This window comes from Squalius cephalus, assembly GCF_949319135.1.
Source record: "Squalius cephalus genome assembly, chromosome: 22".
NCBI classification, from domain to species: domain Eukaryota; kingdom Metazoa; phylum Chordata; class Actinopteri; order Cypriniformes; family Leuciscidae; genus Squalius; species Squalius cephalus.
The window spans coordinates 20,000,834-20,025,785 of record NC_137143.1 but is presented as its reverse complement, the minus strand read 5'-3'; the positions used below and the strand labels follow the sequence as shown (position 1 = coordinate 20,025,785).

Genomic DNA, 24,952 nt, shown 5'->3' with positions numbered 1-24,952 from the left:
GACAGGCCCAGAGCGTATTTGACCTCTCGTACTGAGGAAATTCCACACATAGCCGAATAAACATTGTGTTTAATGTGACAATGACAAGAGTTTGACCTCTTCTGTCAAAAGCACTGTTTTATAGCAGCACTCCAGCATTTCCAGGTTATGTAAACTACACTGGTAATGCTCTATCAATAGGGTTTCGCTAGCAATAACCCCAAAATTACTCAAGAACATGAGTGTGACCGCGCTGTTCAGAAGGCTAAACAAATAGTCTGGGGTCACGGTTTCATGTGCCTCTGGAATGGAGTGTTTATTAGACTTTTCTCCACATGAGTGAAGTTGACCAATAACTTTTCCCTCAACATTAAGATTTTAGTTATAAATATACGTGTAAGACGAAACAATGTTTAATGTACAGCATATATTACATGTTGTAAATGGTCACATCCTTTATGTTCATATGCCTAGCTTTTTTTGCTAAATGTTTATTTGAATAGTCCTGCAATGTATCATGGATGCAAGTACATATAATCCAGACCCTCTGTGCTTCAGTTTAGCAGTTTTTATTTACAATTTATACTTACTTACATTTACGCAGCTTGAAATTGTCACATTTTTAAATAATTACATCCTTCTTAAAAAAAAAAATAGTACATTGTTCATATCTTAACAAGGATGTTTTAATTGAAAATATTGAATTAGCATCATGGTACATTTCTCTTCCTGTGTCCGTTATCATTGATGAAATAAATTTAAAAAAACCTTTAATGAACATTAAAGCTACAATATGTCATTTTTTTCGCCGCTACGGGTCGCTAAACTCTTACAATAACAAAGGCGTAGGTTGATGACGCAGTGAATAAGCGGAATCATGGAACTTGTCGTCATGCCGATGGATCTAATAATGTTTATGGATCAGTGAATACATTCATGTTTTTTAATCATTTTCATCATGTTGACCTATAGATCTTATGTAGCCCCGCCTCTTTTCAGCGCTGCGCTCGTTGTCTTTTGACTTCCGGTCTGTATTTTCACAGCGATCTTGCGTACTTATGAATGAACGGCTCGTTTTAAAATCTTCTCGGTCTACTGACATTTGTTAAGACATCTGCTTTAAACATTACAATCCTCATGATAACTTTCGTTAACTTTACATTAATTAAATCCACTTCAAAAGCTAATTACTCCTGGACAGCAATGCCATAGAAATATACAGAGCGACCGCAAAAAAGATGGCAGCGCCATCGTTTCTCTGGCGTATAAGGTCTATATAACATTGATTCGTTTTATGTACATTTGCTCACATGTCTAATAAAGTACATGCAAGAGCGGCGTCCCTGTCAAGTCTTGACTCGTGAAGCTCTGTCGAAGTTTGCCGCGAAGCTCTCGGCATCTCGAAAACGCCAGGCCGATATTGATCCTCGTTTTATTTCTCCTTTTGTCCCAAAGTCTGCTTGCCATGGTCCATAATGTTTGAACGAAACAACAACAGCGTGAGTGTGCTGCTAGATGTAACGCAGTTGTCCACATCTGTCACCATGGTTACTATGGCAGTACAAGCGGAAACCAGGGATAATGCGGATATTACGTCATTGACAGGCGACAATTTACAAGGGACGGGCACTATTTAAAATTGTGAATTTCTCTGAATTTACAAATTCTTGGAAACATTTAGGATAATGTCAACACAATTGAAAGAAATATATAACACTGTGCAAGTGGTTTTTGGATATTTTGATACAAAATTCTTACATATTGTACCTTTAATATTAAAAAAATGACAAAACTGCATTCAAAAGTGTGGAGACACTAAGACATGTAAGAAATGAATACTCCTGTTCATGAATAGCATTTAAAGTACAATAAAACAGTAATACCTATTATAAATTATATAATTAAATAAATATTGTTATAATAATAGTATGCAGGACAGCACTGACACTGCTTGGAATGTGAATCTATGAATCTATGTGTTTCATTTATGCTTGTTACCTCCTTCAGTTTTTCTCATATTTTCTTCTTTTGGTATGAACAACTAAAACTGGAAATGTGGGCTTTTGAAAGATTTTTTTTAAGGAGTGATTTTACATTCCAGACAGATGGGGGTACCAGCCAGCCATACTCTGTCTGGTCCATCGTGGGTAAATCATGCACATTGTATTATCCTCCACACCGAGGGCACTTCCAAAGATGCGTTAAATCTCATCTGATCTTCTGCGTTACTGTCTGTATCCCCAGAAGCTGACGGTCAGTAATAAGCCCTTGGCGGCGCATTCTTCAGATTAATCCGGGGTAATGGGGTTCAGACCCCACTGCAGTAAAGACATGTGATGATGGGGGGTTGGGGGTTATGCACAGTTTAAAAGATAAAGACATCGGTTCTAGGATCGTCCTGTTGCACTAATTACATTATATGTAATTTAAAGCGTTTCAAAGAAGATTTGGGTGTTATAAACTAGAGTCATTTTTATTTTTATTAGAGTCATTCTATAAAACAGATGCCTTTCCAGTTTGATATGAGTGATTTAAAAAATAAATAAAATAAAATAAATAAAATTGTACCATCTCAAGCTAAATTAGTAAAGGTTGGTATATGTTAGGACATCACTGCACCTTTAGAAAAGTTGATGAACAGGGATGATGGTGACAGGGTTGAAAATTGTTCTGATTCATTTGGCATTACAAGCCGTGAAACTACAAGATGCTTTTTATAAGAGAGGTTATCAGTTGTTTAATGTTTACAGTACAAATGGTAAGAAGGTTGACAACATTAATAAGTGATAAAAGAGGAGACTTTTAACTCGTCCTTGAAGTGTTGTCTTCCTGAAAGAATGATAATGATGATGCTCACAGGGTTGACGCAGAAGCTTTTAAATAATACATTAATTACAAAATATATAAATAATGACAAAATGCTAGTTTTTATAATTATATATTTTTATTCAGTATATTGATTTACTTATATTATACTATATTATTACTTTATATATATTTTTTTCTATTTTATAGAGGAAAGTGAAAAAATTTAAGAAATTTAAGAAAAACAAAGCCCGTGTTAATGTGATTTTTTTTTCTTTTAATAATGCATTAACTAAAATCTAAAAAATAATGAATGATTTAAAAATGTTTATTTAATGACAACATTTTATAATTATATATTTTTTAATCAGTTTTAAGCTTAAAAATGTAAGGATAAAAACATTTGAAATAAAATACATTTTCTTATTTTTTGTTGAAAATATCTACAGTAGATGCATTGTAAAAATGTTCATCCTTTTTTGAAGTAATTTTTTGCTATGAGAGAGAGACACCCCTTTTGTAGGATGACCTGTTATCCCCTGACTGCCGCTGCACGTGCCAGGTTTTTCATGTTGTGCATAAAGTTATCAGGGTGTTGCATTAAACCGCTCTGTTGATATCAGCCTGAGGTTGAAGGTGAGAGTCAGTATCGGAAGGAAGCCTCACCTCCTCCCATAATGCATTTCCTGACCCTGAGTCAGTCGTTCTGTTTGGTTTGGACACTCTTTCTCATAGTCCCGCTCAACACTCCCCTGAAGATTTATATTTTGCCAGCGTTGCGTTGACAAACCATCGAAAAAGTGACGTCCATTTTCCATGTGTGTTATCAGTGTTGTGTAAGGGCTCTTAGCATTCCCAAACTCCTTTCACAGTGATCCGCACCTCCCTGCTCTTCCACAGTGACAGAAGCAATGTGTTTGGCACTGATAATCAATCCCATGATAATCAATCAGCATTCGCTGTTGACATCTATCACTCCCACTGTGATACTGCTTGTGTTTAGAGACAGATACCTCAGTCACCATTGTTATCATTTGACTGTGTAGTTAAAACAAGACAAAAACCCTAGAACATTTCTACAACAATATAAATGTTGGCACTGCAGCCTCACTGCAAGACACCATGTCATGTAAAATCATGCTCAGCCTGTGCTGAAGAATATCCAGTGGCGCAGTGTCGTTTCCTTGGTTACTGTGTGACTGTGAGCAGTGAATATAGATGCTTAGAGGGCTTTTTAGCTGCTGAATTTACTCGCTGCACTGTTCTGAGGTTATGTTTTTCTCTCTGTTATGATGCTAATGTGATTTTAGGATGATGAGGGCACCAATGTTTTCTTAGATGTGCTGCCTATACTTTCCAAAGCAAATATGTGAAAAGGGGCCCTGGATGGGCAATTTAAAAAATGACGGGGGAAAAAATGAACTCTGTGTCAATTAAATGTTTCTTGGCAGGAATTAGACAGCAGCTGTCTTTTCCAGCCCTTTAATAACCTTGTTTCACACTGGCCTCCGTTAAGCTTTGATGACGTTACACTTTGGCGCCATCTAGGGATTGAGCCTTTTCTCGCTGTTACCATTAAAGCCCGATTGTAGAGCCTTTTTACAGACTGTGATGGCGCGTTTTAACGGTCATCAGCATCGTTAATCCTGCAAAGTTTTTTTTTTTAAAATGTATGTACATTTTTTACACTTTACTTTGTATTGTATTATATTACCTTTGCAAGTTTGCATCAAAATTCAAGAAACTCAAGAAACGCTCTTGTGAGGGTGTTTCTAATACAATCTTTCTCTCTTCTGACTGCTGTTATCAATCTCTCTATTTTTTCCCCTCTTTTGAAAGTTTTGAAAACACTATTGTGGAGTTTTTCTTTTGCTATTTTGAGCAAATTGGAACACAAAATATATATTTAATGTAGGCTAGTCTCTCATTCACCGCTATAGAAGTTTACCGTACCCAACTATGACAACTTCTGCTTCTGCTTCTGAGAAATCCGGAAATGTGAAAAAGGTCAATTCTATTTTGTAACAATCAGGCTTTACATGGTAACACTTTTTAAAATTATATAGTTTTTAGTATTATAATTTTTTGTATTAATTATAACAATGATATATATATGTTAATATTATAATAATTTATTAATGATAATCATTTTAATACATTTAATTTAATAAATTAAAAATATTGAATACATTTAATTTTAATTATAATAATTTTTTGTCATGTTTCTATCATTGAAATTATATATATATATATATATAATTGTTTAAATATTTTACATTATAAGAATTTAAAATTTAGATTTTTGAAATTCACAATCTTTTACAAAGACAAAGATTCACTACAAAATTTTTGATAAGCTTCTGTACAAACAGTGCAGTGTTTTATATATCAGACACTAGATGGCGCCACACATCTATCACGTCTATTGCAAAAAGCACAACGGATATCACTGTAATAAGCAGACACAGACATTTACAGTGAATAAAACACAAGGCCCAATCCTCCTCCAGCCTTTTCAAACCCTTTTCTCTTTAAGGAGCTGTGAAAGAGTGTTGGTAGTCCTCACTTGCTCTCTGAACTGTGCTGTTTGTCTGTGTGCTTCATGGCTGTTAGTGACTGTGGATGTCCTGTTTCTCTCTGGCCTCCAGACTGCAGCTACACATGTCATTTGGAGTGTCAGGGGCTTGTTCAGCTGGACTGCAACCAACTAGACCAGCGGACAGAGGACGTGTCTTCTCCCACTTCACAGAGCCGCAGCGCCAAAGACCCTCAGGAGACGGTAAGTTCCCTCACTCAGCCATTATTGTTTCATGCACACTAAAAGAACACAAGAGAAACTCAAGGTGACAAAAACAGATAGAGAATGTGCATCCCATAAGGTAACTGTTCTAGAGCAAAAATGGTTCACAGGCCTGTTTGTTTTAATAGGGTCACGGATAGAATATTATCACGCATAGTTAGGAAAGCAAAACTGACTTAACAGCTTCCAAATATCTTTTATTGTTAATGTCAAATGCTGTGTATTCAAATACATATTTTTGCTTTATATTTTATATACTTGACATTTTATTTCATAATGACTTAATTTCTCATTTATTTCTCGTTTTTATAAAAAAAAAAAAAAAAAATTCTTTTTCATTTGCACATCTTATTCATGATATCTCACAATGTGATTTTATATCTCATAATTGCGACCTTTTTTTCTTAATTGTGAATATATACAGAGCCTGTCTATGGAGAGCCTGGCCACTCCCTATTAAGTCCTATTGTACCGAAATTTGGTTGTAGTTCCACCAGAGTTCCACTGGGGGCGATCGCCCATGAGTGCAAAATGAATGGGAGTCTATGGAGCTATACGGCTAAATTTGTCTCTTTCACCCGATTGCCGTTGAGAAATCTCAGATTTGATTGTAGGTTTTGCAAGTTCAACATGGGTTATAGGACGAAAGTTGAATGAACGAGTACTTCTGTCCTTTAGTTTTCTTACACGTTGAGTTGTTGTTGCCCATAACACGCTAGCATTCTGCTAATGAACGCTGATTGGTCAGTGAAGGACTGATTACGACCAGAGATACCGCTTGATGGCATCGTGTGTGTGTGTATTTTCGCCGTGGTCTTTTAAAACAGCAAAACAAAAACTCTTCTAGCACGTGTATTTACCTGTGTTGTCGATGCCTCGAGAGAAAAGAAAGTGCAGAGCGCGAAAGCACCAAAGTGACTGAAGGATTGCCGTAAAGCAGTATCTCTGGTCGTACGATGTGTCATGTGACGTCATTGACATTTTAAAAGACTTTTTAAAGCAAATAAGTGACTCTAAAAAATCTAACACCCAGCAATGTGTAATTTCTTTGCATCTCCTTTCGAATACAATATTCAAATTACTAGACAAAAAATTATATCCTGAGAAAAGTGGATTTTGAGGGGTATAGCGCCATTGACCTCCATTCATTCTGCACTCGTCCTGTGAGCGCCCTCATATGGAACTAGAGTGGAACTGCAACCAGCTCAGAAGCCGGAAGTTTACTGAGAGTGGAAGTTCTCCCCTTATTAGACATTCTCTGATATATATCTCACAATATGACTTTATAGCTCATAATTGTGACTTTATTTTCTGTAATTGCGACTTCATATTTCACAATGTGACTTTTAATCTCATAATTGCGACTTTGTTTCCCATTATTGTGAATTTATATCTTACAATGTGACTTTATTTCTTATTTTAAACTTTATCTCACATTTACTTTATTTTTTACACTGTAGCAGAAACAGACTTCTCATAGTAATGGTCTTATATAACAGTAAAGTTGTGGTAGTTTGACATATACCATGGTACAAAATGATAAAGTATTCCTTGCTACATTTACTATGCCTCTTCAAAGAATACTATGGAAGTATCTTGCTACATGTACAAAAAAGTGGTTGCGCCATGGTAGATGATACCATAAATATATATTTATGGTATATGACTCCAAAATATATCGGAATATAGTAATATATTGATACTTTTATAGCACTTGAAACTTTTTGTAAGTGAAGCATGCAGAGAGCTTTCCAAATTCAGGAAGAGAGCATCAAATTAAGAGAGCAAAAAAGGGATGAAGCGGAAACTGAATCTGAAATGCTCCCTGGGACGCTTTGCTGGGACACATTAGCACATGCTTAACTGCCTCTCCGATGCTTGGCTGTGTTTTACACTGGCAGTGAGTTTAGTCCCAGGTACATAGGAAGTGACAGCACAGTTGGGACTGAGGAAGAGCAGTAGGGTCCTGCCTGGGGGCACACTGTCCTCAGAAACACACACACACAAAAAGGCTTACACTTACTTTTGCCCAAGTTTCAAGGTGAGCCTGACCGAAACGGTATAACCTAGAGCACAATCAGACATATTGAATTTTGAAGACAATATCCAAAAACCTATTTCTCCACAGAGCGTTTATTTGGTCAGAATAGTCATTACTGAAAAAAGCTTTTCCATCCCTTGTAGTGTTAGTGTATTCATCATGTTTACGAGACCCCTCCTGTCTGTTCCTATCTCCTCTAAATCAGGAAAAGAGCAAACCCAGCTGGCCTGTGCTGTCATAGAGATTGAGAGCTGTTGAATGGTGAACTGTCAGCAGAGGGCATTATGGTTATTTTTCAACGGAAATGAATTTCACATTAGTGGTCTCCTCAAACAGTGCAGGGCTTCGGTCTTGTGAACTACAGATTGCATCACTGATTTGACGCAGATGCATAGAATAAGAGATAAGGTTGGATATGGACAAAAACCATTTATAATAGTCTGTTATTTCAAAATTCACCACATGGGGCAGATATATTATGCAGAATGATTGGATGATCTTATGTATTGTGATTTGCATGTAAAAGCCTCCATTACAAAGAATAAATGAGTATCTTTTGCAACAAAACACATGACGATATTATATTGTACATATAAAAGCCTTTGTTGGTCCATATGTCTGTCACACTGGCATCCATTGTGTTGTTGTCTTTACTGCCATTCAAACCCCCCAGATGGACGTACCGTTCAGCAGGCATTAGACATGCACAGGAAATGCAGATAGCCCATAAAAACAGCCTCACAACTTAATTACAGTCAAAACAGCAGCTAGACACCCCTCACAGACTTCAGGGATTATACAGCCAGAAGCATTTATTTGAACAAGGCTCCTTCACAGCCACACCAGCGCCAGGGGACCGGGGGGAGGACCATTGACCTTATGTAGATGAATCACAGAGATATGAGGGAGTCTGTGTTTGTGTGTCTGTATGTGTGAATCTCAAGGGCATTTGCAGCACAACTCTTGGGCTTGGCAAGCACTTTTGTTGTTACGTTGCCATTTTCTGCACATTTATAATTTAAAGTACACATCTTTGAGTGTAATTTTCCTCTGGATGTAGATTATTATATACAGTATTAGTTATGGAAGGAGATGTTATTATTCAGTTGGGTGAATCATCTCCACTCTTAATCAAAAAGCTCTAGAATATTCTACACACACTTTGACATATTTCACACTTCCCCTGTTATCCTTATTGCACAAACCTTTAACTGCTTTTTCTCTTGCCTCTGCCTGTCTTATTTTCTTTGTTTCATGAGAATACAAAATGTTCTTCATGCACATTACCCTAATATCCCTCATACTGTTATCATGCAGGCACAGTGCACTGGCCCTCATGTCCCCTGTGGCCTTAAAATATTAGCGCTAACTCACAGTTAGCCTTGGAATATCTTTCCGTTTTTGTAGCCTCACTGCCTCTCAGTAACATTAAGTGCTCCATCCTGAGGTCTTGTTCAGTTTTAGCATAATATAGCTGATCTGATCTGAAAGCCCCTAAAGGTCTCTATTTGGCGAGCCTCTGTGCAGCATCAGGCACAAACAAGAATACATTTGCAAGTTCAGAGATGCTCATTTTTATTTTCTTGGCATTTATTGGGTGTGAAAGTGCTGTAGACCGTGTGCTGATGGTTTGTTTCCCCAGCTGCTGGAGGTATCATCGGCTTTGACTCTTGTATTGTAGTGCAGATAGGCTGTTGTCATCTCTCATACACTTCCTTTTCCTGTCCTCGGGTGTGTACACACGCACAGACACACACAGCAAACACACTCTTTATGTGTCGCATGCACTGCGGCCCCCTCAAACCACCATAGCAGCTGGGGATATCAAGTTCAGTTCAGTAGAAAAAGTACGTCTATCTATTTGCATGTGCCATTTTCAGATTTTTTTTTTTTTTTTCTCTGGTCTGTCATCTCACCATAGCATTTCCTGTGGAGTAACTAGCATGACAGCTGCAATGTGTATGTTTGTGTAGTTTCCAGTGTCCTCAAAAACTAAATGTCATGATGTGGAATGTTATACTTGACTCTTTCTGAGCTTCAGCTTGATTTTGATTCCTGAATACCAGAGATTCAGGGATGTGTGTGGGCTGATTTCATAATTTGTGTAGAGAGCTGTAGTGAAGTGCATTTAAACATTGATCTGTGTGGGATTTCTCAGTGCATTTTTGTACTGAAGGATTCCAAAAACAGAATCTATGTAATAATGTCTTCCGGCTCTGTGGTACTACAAGACAACCTGAAGAACACAGGAAGTGAGAGGCTGTTCCTAAAGATGAGTTGTTTGAAGTCCACATGAAACGGCATCCGGGTTGATTTCACCTCAGTAATGTGACGTGTTTTAGAGTGAAACAGAGTTAACAAATTAAAATGCACATTGTTGTCATGTTAAAGGGATGGTTAACCTTAAAATAAAATTAAGGCTGCTTCCTAAAACACATACTTTCTTGTGTGTAGGTACTTATTTTGAGTAAGTAATTACTTCACAACCGCTAAAAAGTATGCTCTATAGGCTATAGTATGAATGTGTGCAGTAGGAATGTAATCTGGACGTACTACATTCGCCATGTTGTCTTTATCATGTGACCTATCAGCGTCAGTTGCGTCATGTCATCGCCATTCACAAAATTCTCTCCCATGGCCTCATGGGATAGTAAAGTGTCCATCATATGCGCACTTCAGAATCTGACTGGAAGACGTAGGTCATCCGGGTACACTTTTATAAGTACTGTGAATTCGGACATACTTTTGTCACTGTTTTTCGCCTGCTATATAGTGGGGAAGTATGCGATTTCGGATGCAGCCCTTGTCATCATTTACTCACCCTGGTGTTGTTTGAATGCCGTATGCCCACACACGGTCCATGATCAATACTCGGGAGAGGGCTCCCTCTGGTGGTTGGCTGAATGGGAGTCAGCCTCAGTTGTTACAAAAGGTCAGAATAAACTGGTATTACACTTTAATTTTCTATCCCCCTCACTTCTGAAACGATGGCTATGCACATATTGACAGATGTGAACGTGAAAACTTCTCATTATGACGAACACAACAGATATATTCACTTCAGACAAGAAGGTACATGGATTGTATTAGTGAACTGCGGCACTAATAGTCTCACGAACGCGCATGTTGCGTAGAAGACCAATGGCCAAGGTCAAGATTTTCGTTAAATAATACATTAAATTAGTTTTTTGTTTTTTGCCAAGCTCTATCATATACCCCTAGAACACTATGGGATATATGGCACGTGTCGCATGGAAAAATTCTGTGATACTTTTGCGTCTTTTTTTAAAAAGCTTGATGATGGTCGCTATTCACGCCATTATATGGATGAGCGTGAGGGCAATTTTTTTTTCTCCTTTTGTGGTCCAAAAAAAAGAAAAGAATGGCATGCGGCATTAGAACAACACCAAGATGAGTAAATTATGACTTAATTTTAATTGTAGCGTTAACTATCCCTTTAACTAGGGCTGGGCACATTTTAAAACTGAATAATTCAGTTCATAAGTGAGAATTTATTTTGAATTACCCACATCTATCTATCTATCTGTACCAACAAGTTGTTGTTTTTTTAAACATCACAACCCTGATATTACCACATTGGTCATATTTATAATAAACACAGGAAGTGATATGCTAGATATAGCCACTACATTTACTCATCTCTAATGCAGTTACTCCAGCTTCAATCCTTTCATCCTCTATGCTCAGAGATCTGTTGGTCTGAAACGATAGATTCATTAAGTTCTGAAAACAGTAAAGAATGATGACGGCTTAAAAATATACCATTGTTGCAAACAGATCCAAGGCTGTTTCTCCACTACAGTTTGCTCATCACCAAGTTTGGAAAACAGAGACCATCATCTGCATTATTTAACCAAGTACAAGAGGGAGGGAGAGAGGTGTTATAGCAGGATCAGAAACATATCATATGTAGCGTCCTAACGGCACTTAACACCACTGTGAAACAAGAGATGAGTCCAGTGTCATGATCTGTCCAAGCCTCCAGTTACTCCTCACAGAATGTGTCGCCAGCACAATACCAGAGCGATTACAGAAAAGAGAGATTAGGACCAAAAAATGTAGGGAGAATACAAAGACTTTTGCTTCCCTGTAGAGAAAAATGCCTGTGTTACGGATTGTTTGAGATACATTATCATTGTCAGGCACATTGATTATCCACAATGCGTCCAGCTCTCTATACACACTTGAACGGCCCTCTTCACTCGATTCTTCGTACAACTTTAGAGCCTGTATTTGACAAGATTAAATGACGATTTCCTCTCGCATTTCTAGCAGGAGGTACCATGCTCAATTCCGGACCCCTCACGGTTTCAATGTGGCACTTTTAGTCTGGGTGATTTTACTTTGATTTTGCACACCCCATCTATCCATCCACAGTATTGATTATGTTTTTCTGGGCAAGTGCATAAACCCCCTTGCAGTCTTTTTTGAGAGAAACGATTGAGTTCTAGTAAGAATTAATTGGGGTGTATTGACAGTAGCCAAAAGAGGACCTTTCTTCTTCCCAGGGGGTTTAGATATCGAATGTGTTCAGCCCCTCTGTCTTTCCTTGTGATCCAGCTCATTGATTATGATAATGTGACCCAAGGCCACCACTTCAGGTAATTTGTCATAAGCTGCTATGTGATGATGTTTTTATGTCCATAGAGTTTATGGAGATGGACTCAATATATAGTGCAGGATATGAGAAGCATCTGCTGCAGTGAAAGAAGATGGCAGAAATATGGTCCTATATAGTTTTCAATGAGAATCTAATAAAGCTGACAAGGGGAAACCAAAGTAGCTTTCAACCTCCCCTCATTTATAGTGGTAACGCTTTCTTCTTGTCTTTTATCTCCCTTTGTAAGGAATCGTCTCCCTGCTGGAGAAACCGAGCTAAAGAAAGTAGCAGTGAAAAAGAGGTGATAAATGATCTAATTTAATGCTGACATATTGCCAGTGTTTTACCATAGCAACATTGTGTGGAATGGCATTGCATTTAGTCACATAATAAAAACATAATATTTCGATGCATTTCTTTCACAAGAGAAGATATTTTGAATAACGTTGGGGTCCAAAAAGCATTCGACCGCATTGACATTAATTTTATGGACAAAACAACATCGAAACTTTTTAAAAAATATCTGTTTTTGTGTTCCACAGAAGAAAGAAAGTCTTAAAAGTTTGGAATTACACAAATGACAGAATTTAAGGAAGACCTGTATAATTAGTCTGGTTTTGGGTTCACCTGACTCAGATCAGACACCTTTCTTACATAAGGTGCATTCAAAGTATAAATGTAGTTGGCCATGTTTTAAAAGAGATTCATTTAAAGACCCAACTTTTCCAAGAGGGTTTTACCATGTAGAATGTTGCTACTAAAAAAATACAGTTAAATTAGTCAGCCTAATTGGTTGTGTGACATCTAGTTTACCATTCCATTGATTAGTTGACCATTGTGACATATCCCTAGCTGGTGAGCTGATGTATATGACAGTGATTTCATATCCTTCTTATTTTGTACTCACATTTAACATATTCTGGTTCTCCAGCTGGACTTTGTGTCTAATTCCCTCAAGGTCAGGGTCAAAGGTTAAGACCAAAATCCCTGATGGGTGCAAGGAGAGATCAGATGCAGCTGTAATTGTGACCCCCAGTGGAACATGTGTACATTTAATGTTGTGACACTCTTCTAAGGATCTGTTGGTCTGGAGCCTACAGTGTTTGTGGTTTCAGCTTTAATTTGTGTCCATTCTTTTTGCTGTAGATGCAGTTTTATTCTTTATTCTTTAGGAAAACATCAATTAATATTGTTTAAAAGAAGAGGCTCTGTTCTTTCTTTGTTTACATATTCATACAACAAAATATTCTGAGGGCCATGAAAGATTTGTGAATATGATTTCTTTTTTTTAAAGGCTGGCACTTGCTGGCAACTCAAAAATAATACTCTGCCGGGGAAATAGTTAAAGGTTCCCTGTAAAAAGCACTACTCTCTCTCAGTGTAATTCTGTTAGTGGTAGATGGTTCATGCAGTAAGGCAGTGGTACATTAAAATGTGATGAATTATTTATAGAGTGTGCAACAGTAGTGATGATCAGTTAAGGACTTTGAATTCTACCTGTGACTTTTAGAGGCTTTCTGGAACACTTACATTTAATTCATGTAAAAGTCCCTTTTATTCAAAGCGTCTAATGAGGAACATGGCAAGTGATTTATCATTAGAACTAACAGTTTACACAATACAAAAGCGAATTTTGTATATGAAAGATAGAAGCTAAAGCAGAAATTAAATTCAGGAATAAAGAGACTTGATTCTGATTCTGCATTTAGATATTTTTCAAGTATATTTAATGTTTATGTATTTATTCATAAATCACAAATATTTATTATTTATTTGGAATACTTGATTCTGATTGGTCATCCTGCTATAATGAGGGTTAAACTGTAGAATTGACCGTTTAATTGGCAGCCAGTCTAGTTTCATGTTTCTCATTTTACTGACTGCCCCCCCCCCCCCCCCCAATTAATTGAAACTCAAATAAGTAAATAGATGGACATAATTTATTGATTTAAGAAGCCATATAATAAGTGAGCTAATATACAGTCAGTCAGCAGTTATTGCAAAATAAACCACCCAATCACTTTTATTTTGCGCCAATGACCAGCTCATTATACGTTGTTCATTACTTTTTCCAAATAGAAGGAAATATAAAGAATATTTTTAGTCCTGCCTGTATTACTGTCATTTAACAATAGTCTGGATTCATGCTGCCTGCCATCAGGAGCATTTTGCATATCAGGTACTATGTAAAATAGCCTCTAAAAGACCACATGCAGAGAGCTATCTCTTTCTTCCTCTCCCTCCTTCTTTCGCTCTTCCGGTATAATTTTTCTCTTTCTTTCCTTCTTTCTCTCTCTTTCTCTTCATTGGCAAATGTCTTGAGCCGAGCAAAGAGCAGTTGCATGCAGGAAGAGAGATAGTGGAGGAGGGAGGGGAAAAAAGGAGGGTGTTTGCGTAAGCTTGTAGGCAGATAACAGACTCCAGCCACAGATGGTAGAGCGAGTGAGAAAGAGAGAGAGAGAGCGTGCGCGTTGGTGTGAGAGAAGGAGGAAGGGAGGGAGGTGCAGTACGTCAGTTTGCAGCTCACTCAGTCACTGAGAGGCAGGTTGATTTTCTGCCGTCTTTCTAGCTGCTGTCGCAGCCTCACTGTGGACCGGAGACTTCTGCATCCACCTCAACCGGCTGAAGGAATATTCAACACGATGTCCGTGCAACATTCTTACACCTTTAGTGCTCAAGAGCCTGTTTACAGCAAGACTGTGTGACTGTATGTGAGTTAGTGGATGCCAATACAAGCAATTTGTGTGCAGAGACATGCTTTCCTCCACCCTGGGCTAATTTTCTCATCTCAACTGCTTGTCGTGGGTTTAAAGCTCCAAGCTGTCAGCTGAAAAGAGCAGGGGAAGCTACTTCTGTACAACTGCCTGTTTGTGACCTGTGGAAACAGGAACTGTACAACAGATACCGGCCGCAACGTTTTGCTGTGCGTCAGCCTGCAAGTTTCAGCTCTTGTTTCCGGTGACACGTGGAGATCTGGCCCTTCACCTGAACCTGTTGCCCCCCGCTCCCAGCCCATCCTCCCCTTCCCAACCCTGGAGCCTGGAATGGTGCGTTCGGCCCCCCGGAGACCCTTGTAGGGAGTCCCCCAAACTGGATCCATCCCCGCAAATGACCGGCAGCAATAGCATGAGCAGTGGGTACTGCAGCCTGGACGAGGAGAGCGATGACTTCACCTTCTTCACCGCCAAGACCTCCTTCTTCAGGCAGCCACAGGCAAAACAATTAGCCAAGGTAGTGTATGAGCACGAGGCTAATGGTATTGTGAAGACTGAGTGAGCGTATTTGAACTTAATACAAAAAATTTGAAGCGTGTACACGGAAGTGAATGCATTTTTCTTGATGTTTCACACTTGATGAACTTTTGAATTGTAATGAAGGTGTTTCGGATGCATTCAAAAACAGGTTTATGACCTGATATGTTTTGAGTGACAACATACCCTGTCTGTTTTGGGTTTTCTTGCATTTTGTTCAGCACTGTTGAGATTCTTAAGACAGGCTGTAGAATAAGATTTTCCTATGGAAACAATGTCGACTGCAAACTCTCCTGATTCATATGAAGTCTCATAAGAGAAAGAAGCTTATCCATTGCCATTCCTTTCAATTAATATGATATTTATAGCAGCCATTTTGACACTCTAACTAAAGTCATAATTTAGACACTGTGTTTACCAATCTTGAAATGAGCAGATAAAATGAAGGCTACAATTTCTGGTAGAGCATTGCACTAGCAACGTCAAGGCCGTGAGTTTGATTCCCAGGGAATGCATGGACGGATAAAAAATTTTATACCTCGAATGCCCTGTACAGTAAATTGCTTTGGATTAAAGCGTCTGTTAGGGTGACTATCGAAAGGGGGGGGTTAGTAGGTGGAGATTGAACTGTTGTGTTGAGTTTACTCAGACTTACAATGATAAAAAGAGCTTAAATATGTTCTTATGGAAGATTAAGAGGTGTACAACCATTTTAAGTGTCCGTTCCACTCTAATTTAATAAGTATTTCACAACAATAGAGCCGAAGAACTGAATGTACTTAGGTTATTTAAGTTTTATTTTCTGTAAGGTTCATGTATTTGCATTAATTCCATCCACCGAAACCATTAATGCAAATTGCTTCTACTTTAAGTCATTAGCTGCATATCTTGACCTTCATTATAAACTCTTTCAAGCATGGCAGTGTACATAGAGTGCAATCTCACACCCTCATAGCTCTCTAATGCTGTGAGGGGAAGGAAATGGCTGCTGATTGTGCCAGAAAGGCCTATCCTTCCCTGAATCAGAGAATGTGTTTTTTTACAAGACCCCATAGCTTTTACTCTGACTTCCTGTTACTCTAGACCTCCCGATAGATTGAAGTGCAGTTGTTTAGTGACTGAAAAGTCAATCAGGATGTAAATTGGGTCTTGTGAGTAAAGAGGCAGTCACACTATTAATTTCGCTCCATTGACTTCCATTCATACACCTGCGAATACGGGAGAGCAGAAACGCATTTCGCTGCGTTCCAAAGTTCAAGTTTGGTGAACTCTAACCTGCGAATTCGTAGCATGTAAAGCCATGTAACCAACAGAAGATCAATAAGTCACGGCGTGACCTCGTAGCTGAATAAAAGCTATTATATTTATAGTAGTCCGAAGAGATTTTGCATGCTCAAAAGTCTACTGTGACTGCGGCTTTAGCTAAATGCAACTGTATTGTGAACGGCACAGAAGTGGAAATAATATTTCATGGCCTAAAACACTTCAAACTTCACTCCCATACCTGAGCTGACCAGCCTTACATCACTTTCTGCAGTATCAGGTTTGGAAAGAGCTCTTCAGTATGTGAATTATTCATCCTGTTCTCTTCTCTGTCTGGACACAATGTGAGCTGTCAGTTGAGGCCATTCAATAGGCACAGTTTACATTGTTTGGTTTGTATGTGTTTTGTTGCCTCAGTCGGTTGCCATATTGCAAACGCTATTGTTTAAAGGTTTTGGGTTGGTAGTTTTAACGTTTTTTGAATTAAGTCTCTTATGCTTAAGGCTACTTTTATTTGAAAAAGTACAGTAAAAACAGTAATATTGATCAAATAACTGTTTTCTTTTTATGCAATTTATTCCTGTGATGGCAAAGCTGAATTTTCAGCAGAAAATCTAAAGGTGAAGATTTATCAAAAATCATAACAATATGTTGATTTGCTGCTCAGGAAACATTTGAAATTTATTTTTTAAAGTTGATGTTGCATAACTGCTCTGAAACGTATTGAGGATCCAAATGCAGTCGTTTATTAGTATAATCCAGAATCATAAATCCATATAACAAGCACAGGATCAAACACACAGGCAAACAATCCAAATACGCAGGAGAAGGGCAGGAAACACAGGTAGACAGGGTTATAAATGTATTTATAAATTATAAATCTCCTTGCTTTCACTTTAGATCAATTTAATGCGTTTGTAAACCAAACTTTTGTAAGTTGTGTTGTGAATGCTGGTCACAGTGTAGAGTGCAGGTGTGCTGATGTCCCTACCAGGTTTCTTAAACTAACATGTTTTTTTGGTCAGCCTCTTTCTGGAACATTTTTGTACTCTAGACCAGCACCAAACCAATGTAAACCAACCCAGCCAAACATAAAAGTTCATGCTGGTCTAACGTAGTGTTTCCAGCAGGGATGGTATGGTAGATTGTTTGTGTATTGTGTTGCTAGGTGCAGGGCGTTACTTGTAATCTCAGCTATTGGGTGACAGACGTTGGATTTATATCCCAGACTGAGATAAGATCTCTATTGGTTATTATTTTAGATTATAATATCATTTGTACATTGTTTTTCTTTTACTGAACAAAAATAAGTGCAGTTTGAATAGGCAGTTATAAGCACACAGAAGGTGAAGTTAGCTTGTCCTAATTCTTCTTAGCATCTCTTAGAAGAACCCCAGGGATGGATAAATGGGAGATTAGCTTAGTTCTTACTTTAGTCTGCACATTCTTCTTGTGAGTTATGGGATTAATATTGCTTTATGGATCAATAATACATTTCCTGTTTACCTCGCCTGGTTAAATGTAGTAGACTGAAGGCTTTTAAACCAAGAGCACTGAATAATAGTGCCTTGATAAATGCTGCCTATTCTGTGTTCGATAATTTATTAAAGACAGCACATCTCTGCACAAGGAAAACATCCATTATTCATGTCTTTTAATCTTATTTTTTGTAGATTTTAGACCTAAATGAGAGCTATAAATGAAGAGAACAAAAATATTATACCTTCCTCTTCGAGGGCAGCCAGGGAGACGTTAACATTTAAACTGGGAAAGTCATGCAAATATCTGTCCGTTTGTTCAGGGTTTTGTTGTGGTTCAAATTTGGTGGATGTTGCAGCTGTGGTTCCATTTTGGCAAATGGCTCTACTTGGTAAGCTACAGCAGAATGAATCAAGCTCCCTAAAATTCTTAGCATTATGATAGCTGTTTATATGAATGGCTGGTTAAAATCACATAGATGCTGATTGCTCAAAACAATCAAACTGCTATAGGGATGCAATGAGGAAATGATGCATAATAACAAAACAAACCCAAGCACAATGCATAGATAATTAAGACCTTCATTATCAAAGGAATTGATAAGCTAGGACTTGTGTTTACTGGTGTTGTGGGCTCTGATGATCTACGCTGTTTATTCAGGCATGTAGATGATGGGCTTTGCATTTGTGCAGGGCTACCGAGAGGGAGGAGAGATCTCCTACTGCACACTTGACCCAGTAATGAGAGAGAGGGAGAGAATGAGTACACATATGCAACGTGTGGGAGGGAGCAGATCTCAAGGCATCATTCCTACACTGCGGCAGAAACAGCAGAAAGAGACAAGAAATATCAATTCAAAGCATATAAATCTTTGAAAGCATGCTGGAAAATGCAGTGTGACACCTATTAACACTAAGGACTTAGGATGGGCATTTAGATTACCGTTGTAGTCATACAACATAAATGGATTACGCGAGATTAACGAATATGAAAGTAATATTTTAGTATATATATATATATATATATATATATATATATATATATATATATATATATATATATATATATATATATATATATATATGCACACACACACACTTTTATTTTTAATTAATACACTTTTATACACACTTTTATTCTTTTTATTGTTTTTAATACAGAATATAAGGCCTTTTCCTCGCTCATACTCATACACTTTAGTTTGAAAACGCATCTTTTTCTCTTCATTTTGGCCTTCCATCCACACTGAGACGGCATTTTTGTCAGCAAAGACTGAGTTTTTTTTAAAAAAACACTCTCCCAAGTGGATACATTTGAAAAGTTTTCGCGTTGTAATGTGGACTGTGAAAATTGTTTTAAAAAAGGACATGTTTAGTCATGTGATGCATATTATATCCATCTATGGTTAAACCGGCATTGTTGTGCCTATGTCTATTTACTTTCATAGTGTTGCTAAAGAAAAATATGCCTTTGTAGAATCTTCATATTACATTCCTGCAAAGATGACTCATGAAATTAACTTCACAAATTCACAAATTTACTCTCAATTGCTCTCCTGTGGCAAAACATGCTAAGACCACAGAAGCCTTAAGACAACACGCATAAACTAGGTAGTAAAAGCCAAAACGACCAGCTGTAACTGTTAAAATCATGTATGAAACCATGTGCAGGAGGAGCCTTTATCCTTCTATACATAGTCTCCTGTTTGCTTACCTGTGTCTGACTATGGCTGATTTTTCTGCAGCTGAAACAAGTGCATTAGTACATTAGCAATGCATTAGCTGTCACTAACATTGTGTAAAGAGACTTCTTTTGAACATCAGGCTTCCCTGGAACTGATGTCGGCTAACACTTGCAACTCTCACTTCCTGTATTTTCTGTTAGTACAATTCTCACGCCGATAACAAGTACATGCAGCACCCAAACATTGCAGGTGCAGGCGTAGATGGCTCGCATGTTGCCTGAAACTGACACTAAGAGCATTGTATTCCCTAATCAGTCTGAGTAGCCGTGTGCTGCGCTTAAGGACACCTGCTTGACATGCAGTGATGACTTTGAGATGACACTCTGATAGCATTCACAGCCGTGCCCTTTTTGTCTCGTGCCATGTAGGCTCTGTAAGTTGATATTTGCTCAGGTCATGCCCCAAGGCACCTTTGTAACACCCTCCACTTGGGCCTTCATGACTTTCTTTCCTCTGTTTGTTTAACTCTCATTTTTGATTTAAAGAACCGCCTGGAGCGTTTAACAATGAGAGTCATTCTTCAGTAGTGGAAAGCGTATTGTTCAAATGTGCTTCACATGACCTTATACAGGTTAGGTAGGTTTTATCTGTTTAATTGCTCGAAGTAAGCTTAACTGTTGTTTCCTAACCCGGTTTAACAAAGTAAAAACAAACAAAATATATAATGTTGGACTATGGATTATATATTTATATTATGCTGAATATTATGCTGAACATTCAGCTTTGCCATCACTGGAATAAATAAAAATGTCATATTAAAATAGAAAACAGTTGTACTGTATTTTTGATCAAATAAACGCAACATTGGTGAGCATAAGAGACTTCTTTTCAAAATCATAAAAAAAAAAAAATATTATTCCAAACTTTTCACATTTGACACATAAAGTATATTTTGACTTGTTGCCAGACATTTTTGGTTCACCACAAGGACAGTTCTAGAAAAATATGCTGTCTGCCACACGACGTTTCTCGTGCATTAACAGGATATCCGGGTCGCATTTGATGTCACCTCTGCTCACTCACTGCACAAATCTGACATGGTGCGATTCACAGCTTTTTCACAGCAGGTGATTTGCTGTCTCAAACCTGGAGGAAAACGATGCGTCTGCAGCTGAAGACGTTTATAACAGATCCTTTTTAAAAACAAGCATTTCTATTGATGCATAAAACCCTGTGTGGTTTTTCAAGCTAACTGATCAGCGTTTATTTTTTACCTTTATTGATGAGGTATGTCTCAGGGAGGCGGGTTACTCGTGCAGGTGTAGCTCAGATATGGGTCAGCTCTTTAAATGACAGATACTGTGAGCTGAGTGAATCGACAGGAGAGATCCCACACATTACCCACCCACGCTTATAATGCCTTTTATTCCAATTACAACTCCCACACTCATGAGTGCTCACTATCACATACACTCTTACACACTTTCTCCAGCAGAAACCATGAAAACACCCACAGGCTCACTTCTTTACTCTGATTTTTACTATAAAAATTATTCCTTCCCCAGTGTTCCAAGAGAAGATTAAAGCTCATTCATATAATTGCATTCAAAATGATGATGCATGATGGCCTTAGCTTGGATTGCTCTAGGATGTTGTGTAGATGTATGCGTGGTCAAACACACACAATATGTCTGAATGAGACCATCAGGAGCAGAACGAACATTCAAACTGGTCTCCATTGTGTTTCCCCATTGTTCCAAAAGGCTACTTTCTCTGCTTTGGATGTGAGGAAGGGAGGGAGGAAGATATATTTAGCAGCTTACAGTCCTCTGGTCACAAATACAGGAATTCCTGAGAGATTTTGGTTCTGTGCACCAAGGGATTTATAGGATTAGAATAAGGATGCCACAAAAATCTACTTTGTGTCTTAAATTGCCAATATTGATAGAGAAGATCAGATCTCAATTGGTTGATTTGGTGGATGTGATCATATTTCACCCCAAATCTAAATAAAATGAAATTAGGTGTATATTTTGCATAAATAAAATATTTCATATATGAAGTAAATATATTGTGTACAAAATATTTCAAATATAAAATATGCTTAAAGCTGAAGTATGAATTTTTTTTATGTAAATTTGAGACTGGACTTTCTGGTTGATTGACTAATGGTAGATTGTTGTTCCTAGAGTGTTCAGGAAAATGGTCATTATTTTTGCAATGTCGTTTGGTGCAACTAGAGGCACAGAAACGTCACACTTTACATTTAATTGTCATTAAAATAATTTCACTATGCATACAAAATTACATTTTCTATTTTTCCTTTGATTCTGGGGTTGAACTATGACACAGATATGTTTCTGCACAGTCTCACACAACTGGACATAGTCTCTGATCTAGACCAAACAATACAGAACAGGTAAAGTGGGTGTGATGTAAATTATGTGAGCGATTGCACAGGCCATGAGATAATTCTTAAAGCTTCTCTTCACAGATCTCTGACTAGGATGTCACAGTGGCTCTCATAGCCAGACATCAAGAGATTGGTTTGTTTTCTTTGCTTTAAGTTTCCTAAAGACTTTTTCTTTAAGAAATTGTGATCATTTCTCGTCTCATAAATCGCAAGTATATGTGAGTGTTAAAACAGATGTTTTAATTGCATCTCTGATTTAAGATTAAGTAGTAAAATGCATCAGACTTGATAAATTTGTTTTATTTCCATGAACCAGTGAAGATTGTCCATTTCATTGAATCAATTCCAAACAAACTATTTCAGCACTGAGAAATGGTCACTGCAATCCTTTAGCAAAACAAACTGGACGGAAACACATGCCTCTATTAATTTTAATTGGATTTTTACTGTATTTTACATGTTGCATTATTCATCTTGATACTAATTGGCAACAATGGATGAAATATTGAGAAAAAAATTAGATAAAATGTTTAAACTGTGATTTACAGTATATAATTAAAAAATAAATTAATAAAATAAATATGATAGATATATTACCTACTGTGTGAATGTACATCATATTTCCCCCTCACCGAAGATTTTGTGTCGCTTCATTTGGCAAGGTGTTTCTTTCGTGCCACCACATACCACAAGACGCAACAACACTAGTGCAGCTATATTGCACATTTCCTGTCTGCAGATTTTGTCTTTCATAACAAGATGTCTTGCTTCTGTCTCATTTGAGAAGATTTCTGAACTTTTCCGCCCATTAGACTGGTCCATGCCAGGCAAGTGTGTGGGTCGGGCAGAAGTTAATTCATTTGCCAAATTCATCTTCCCCTCCGCTCAGGCTTAATGTCTGTGTGTTCATGTGTGTATGAGTGGGTCTCTTTCTGCTCAATGAGACATAGAGCTGCCATGCTGGCGCCCCAGGGATCTCCATGAATAAATGATCTTGCTTTTTTAATTCTTATTCTTTCGTCCCAGAAAAAGAAGAGAGAAACTCACTTTGCGTGTATTACGGGGGATGCAGCCAGTAGCTAAAAATACCTCTGACAGAATCTTTGTTGCTAAGGCTTGCTCAGCAACTGCACTGGATGTCACTCCCCCTAGAAAACCCCTCGATGAGGACCATTTCTTTCTGTCACTGGAAAAGGCCGAGTATTTAGCCAGGTCACGTGCTTCGTCATCATTCCTTTTGCATTATTACTGCACGTTAAGGGAAATGTGTGACCAAGGGTTTTGCATATCAGTGCCCATTTTTAGAAATTTGGTAGACAAGATGCATTTATTTTTTCAAAAATACAGTAAAACAGTAATATTGTGAAATATTATTACAATTGAAAACAACTGTGTTCTATTTTAATGAATTTTAAAATGTAATTTATTCCTGTGATGGCAAAGCTGAATTTTCAGCATCATTACTCCAGTCTTCAGTGTCACATGATCCTTCAGAAATCATCCTAATATGCTGATTTAGTTTTATTGTAACATTTCTTATTATTATCAATGTAGTATATAATTTCACTCTAAAAGCCCTTTCTTCCATCTCTTTTATTCTCTTAAGTTCCAGTCATGAAAAAAGAGGGGAAGAAATAGCACATTCTTTGGAATTTGACCACATAGGAACATTAAATGAAAGGTGTTTCTTCCTGTTGTTTATTGACAGATCATTATGAATCTGTAAAACACTCCTCAGAGGCCAAAATTGCCTTTGTATAGACTCTAGTCCTGTCTCGATCAACCTGGATTTGTTTAAAGAAGTCTCAAGAGACATTCAACTGTTACTGTCATTCTACACACACACACACACACACAGAGAGAGAGAGAGACTGGTGTATGCAGTACCACTCAGTGCGTGACATTGCCCTCTGGAGTTTGATCAATAAAAGTTATGTTCAGACAATGTTTACACTGCTCTTCTTTTGAACTTTTTATTCATCGAAGAATCATGAAAAAAACATACCATGGTATCAACTGTTTTCCACATTGATAATAATAAGAAATCTTAAACACTAAAGAAGTATTAGAATGATTTCTGAAGGATCATGTGACACTGAAGACACACTAGTCCTGCACCATTCAGTTGCAAAGAACATATCTCAAATGATATATTTTCTGATTAACGAATGTGAAAGGAATATTTTAGAGTGTGTGTGTGTGTGTGTGTGTGTGTTAAATTTGGTTTTTAATACAGAATATAAGGCCTTTTCCTCGATCATACTCGTACACTTTTGTTTGAAAACGCATCTTTTTCTCTTCGTTTTGGCCTTCTAAATCTGATGTATTTTCTAGAGAAACATTGAAAGAGCATTTGATTGGGCAAAACCCTGCATAATGCAACATAAGTCAATATTTTTGGTCCATTTTCCTGGAAATACTGCAAATTTTCAGTATATAAACTAGAGTGCTTGCATACAGATGACAGACATGGACTAAAAGACAACCCTCATTTAATATGGTTGTTAAAGGTAGTTACCTTATAGTTACACATGTATTAGATTCATTAGATCCATTATGTACAGTTTAACATCCTGTGGAGAATCTCCCATCCTCCAATGTTTCGCTCAGTACAGA

General features: G+C 37.6%; 1 protein-coding gene across 1 annotated transcript in view; it reads left to right on the top strand.

Moving 5' to 3' along the window:
- rassf5 (Ras association domain family member 5) overlaps positions 1–24,952 on the top strand; it is a 41,621-nt gene that overhangs the window by 11,481 nt on the left and 5,188 nt on the right. Inside the window, exon 2 of the mRNA XM_079857778.1 lies at positions 5,433–5,563. Within this exon, the coding sequence (XP_079713904.1) occupies positions 5,433–5,563 (131 nt within the window). The remainder of the gene's footprint in view (positions 1–5,432; positions 5,564–24,952) is intronic.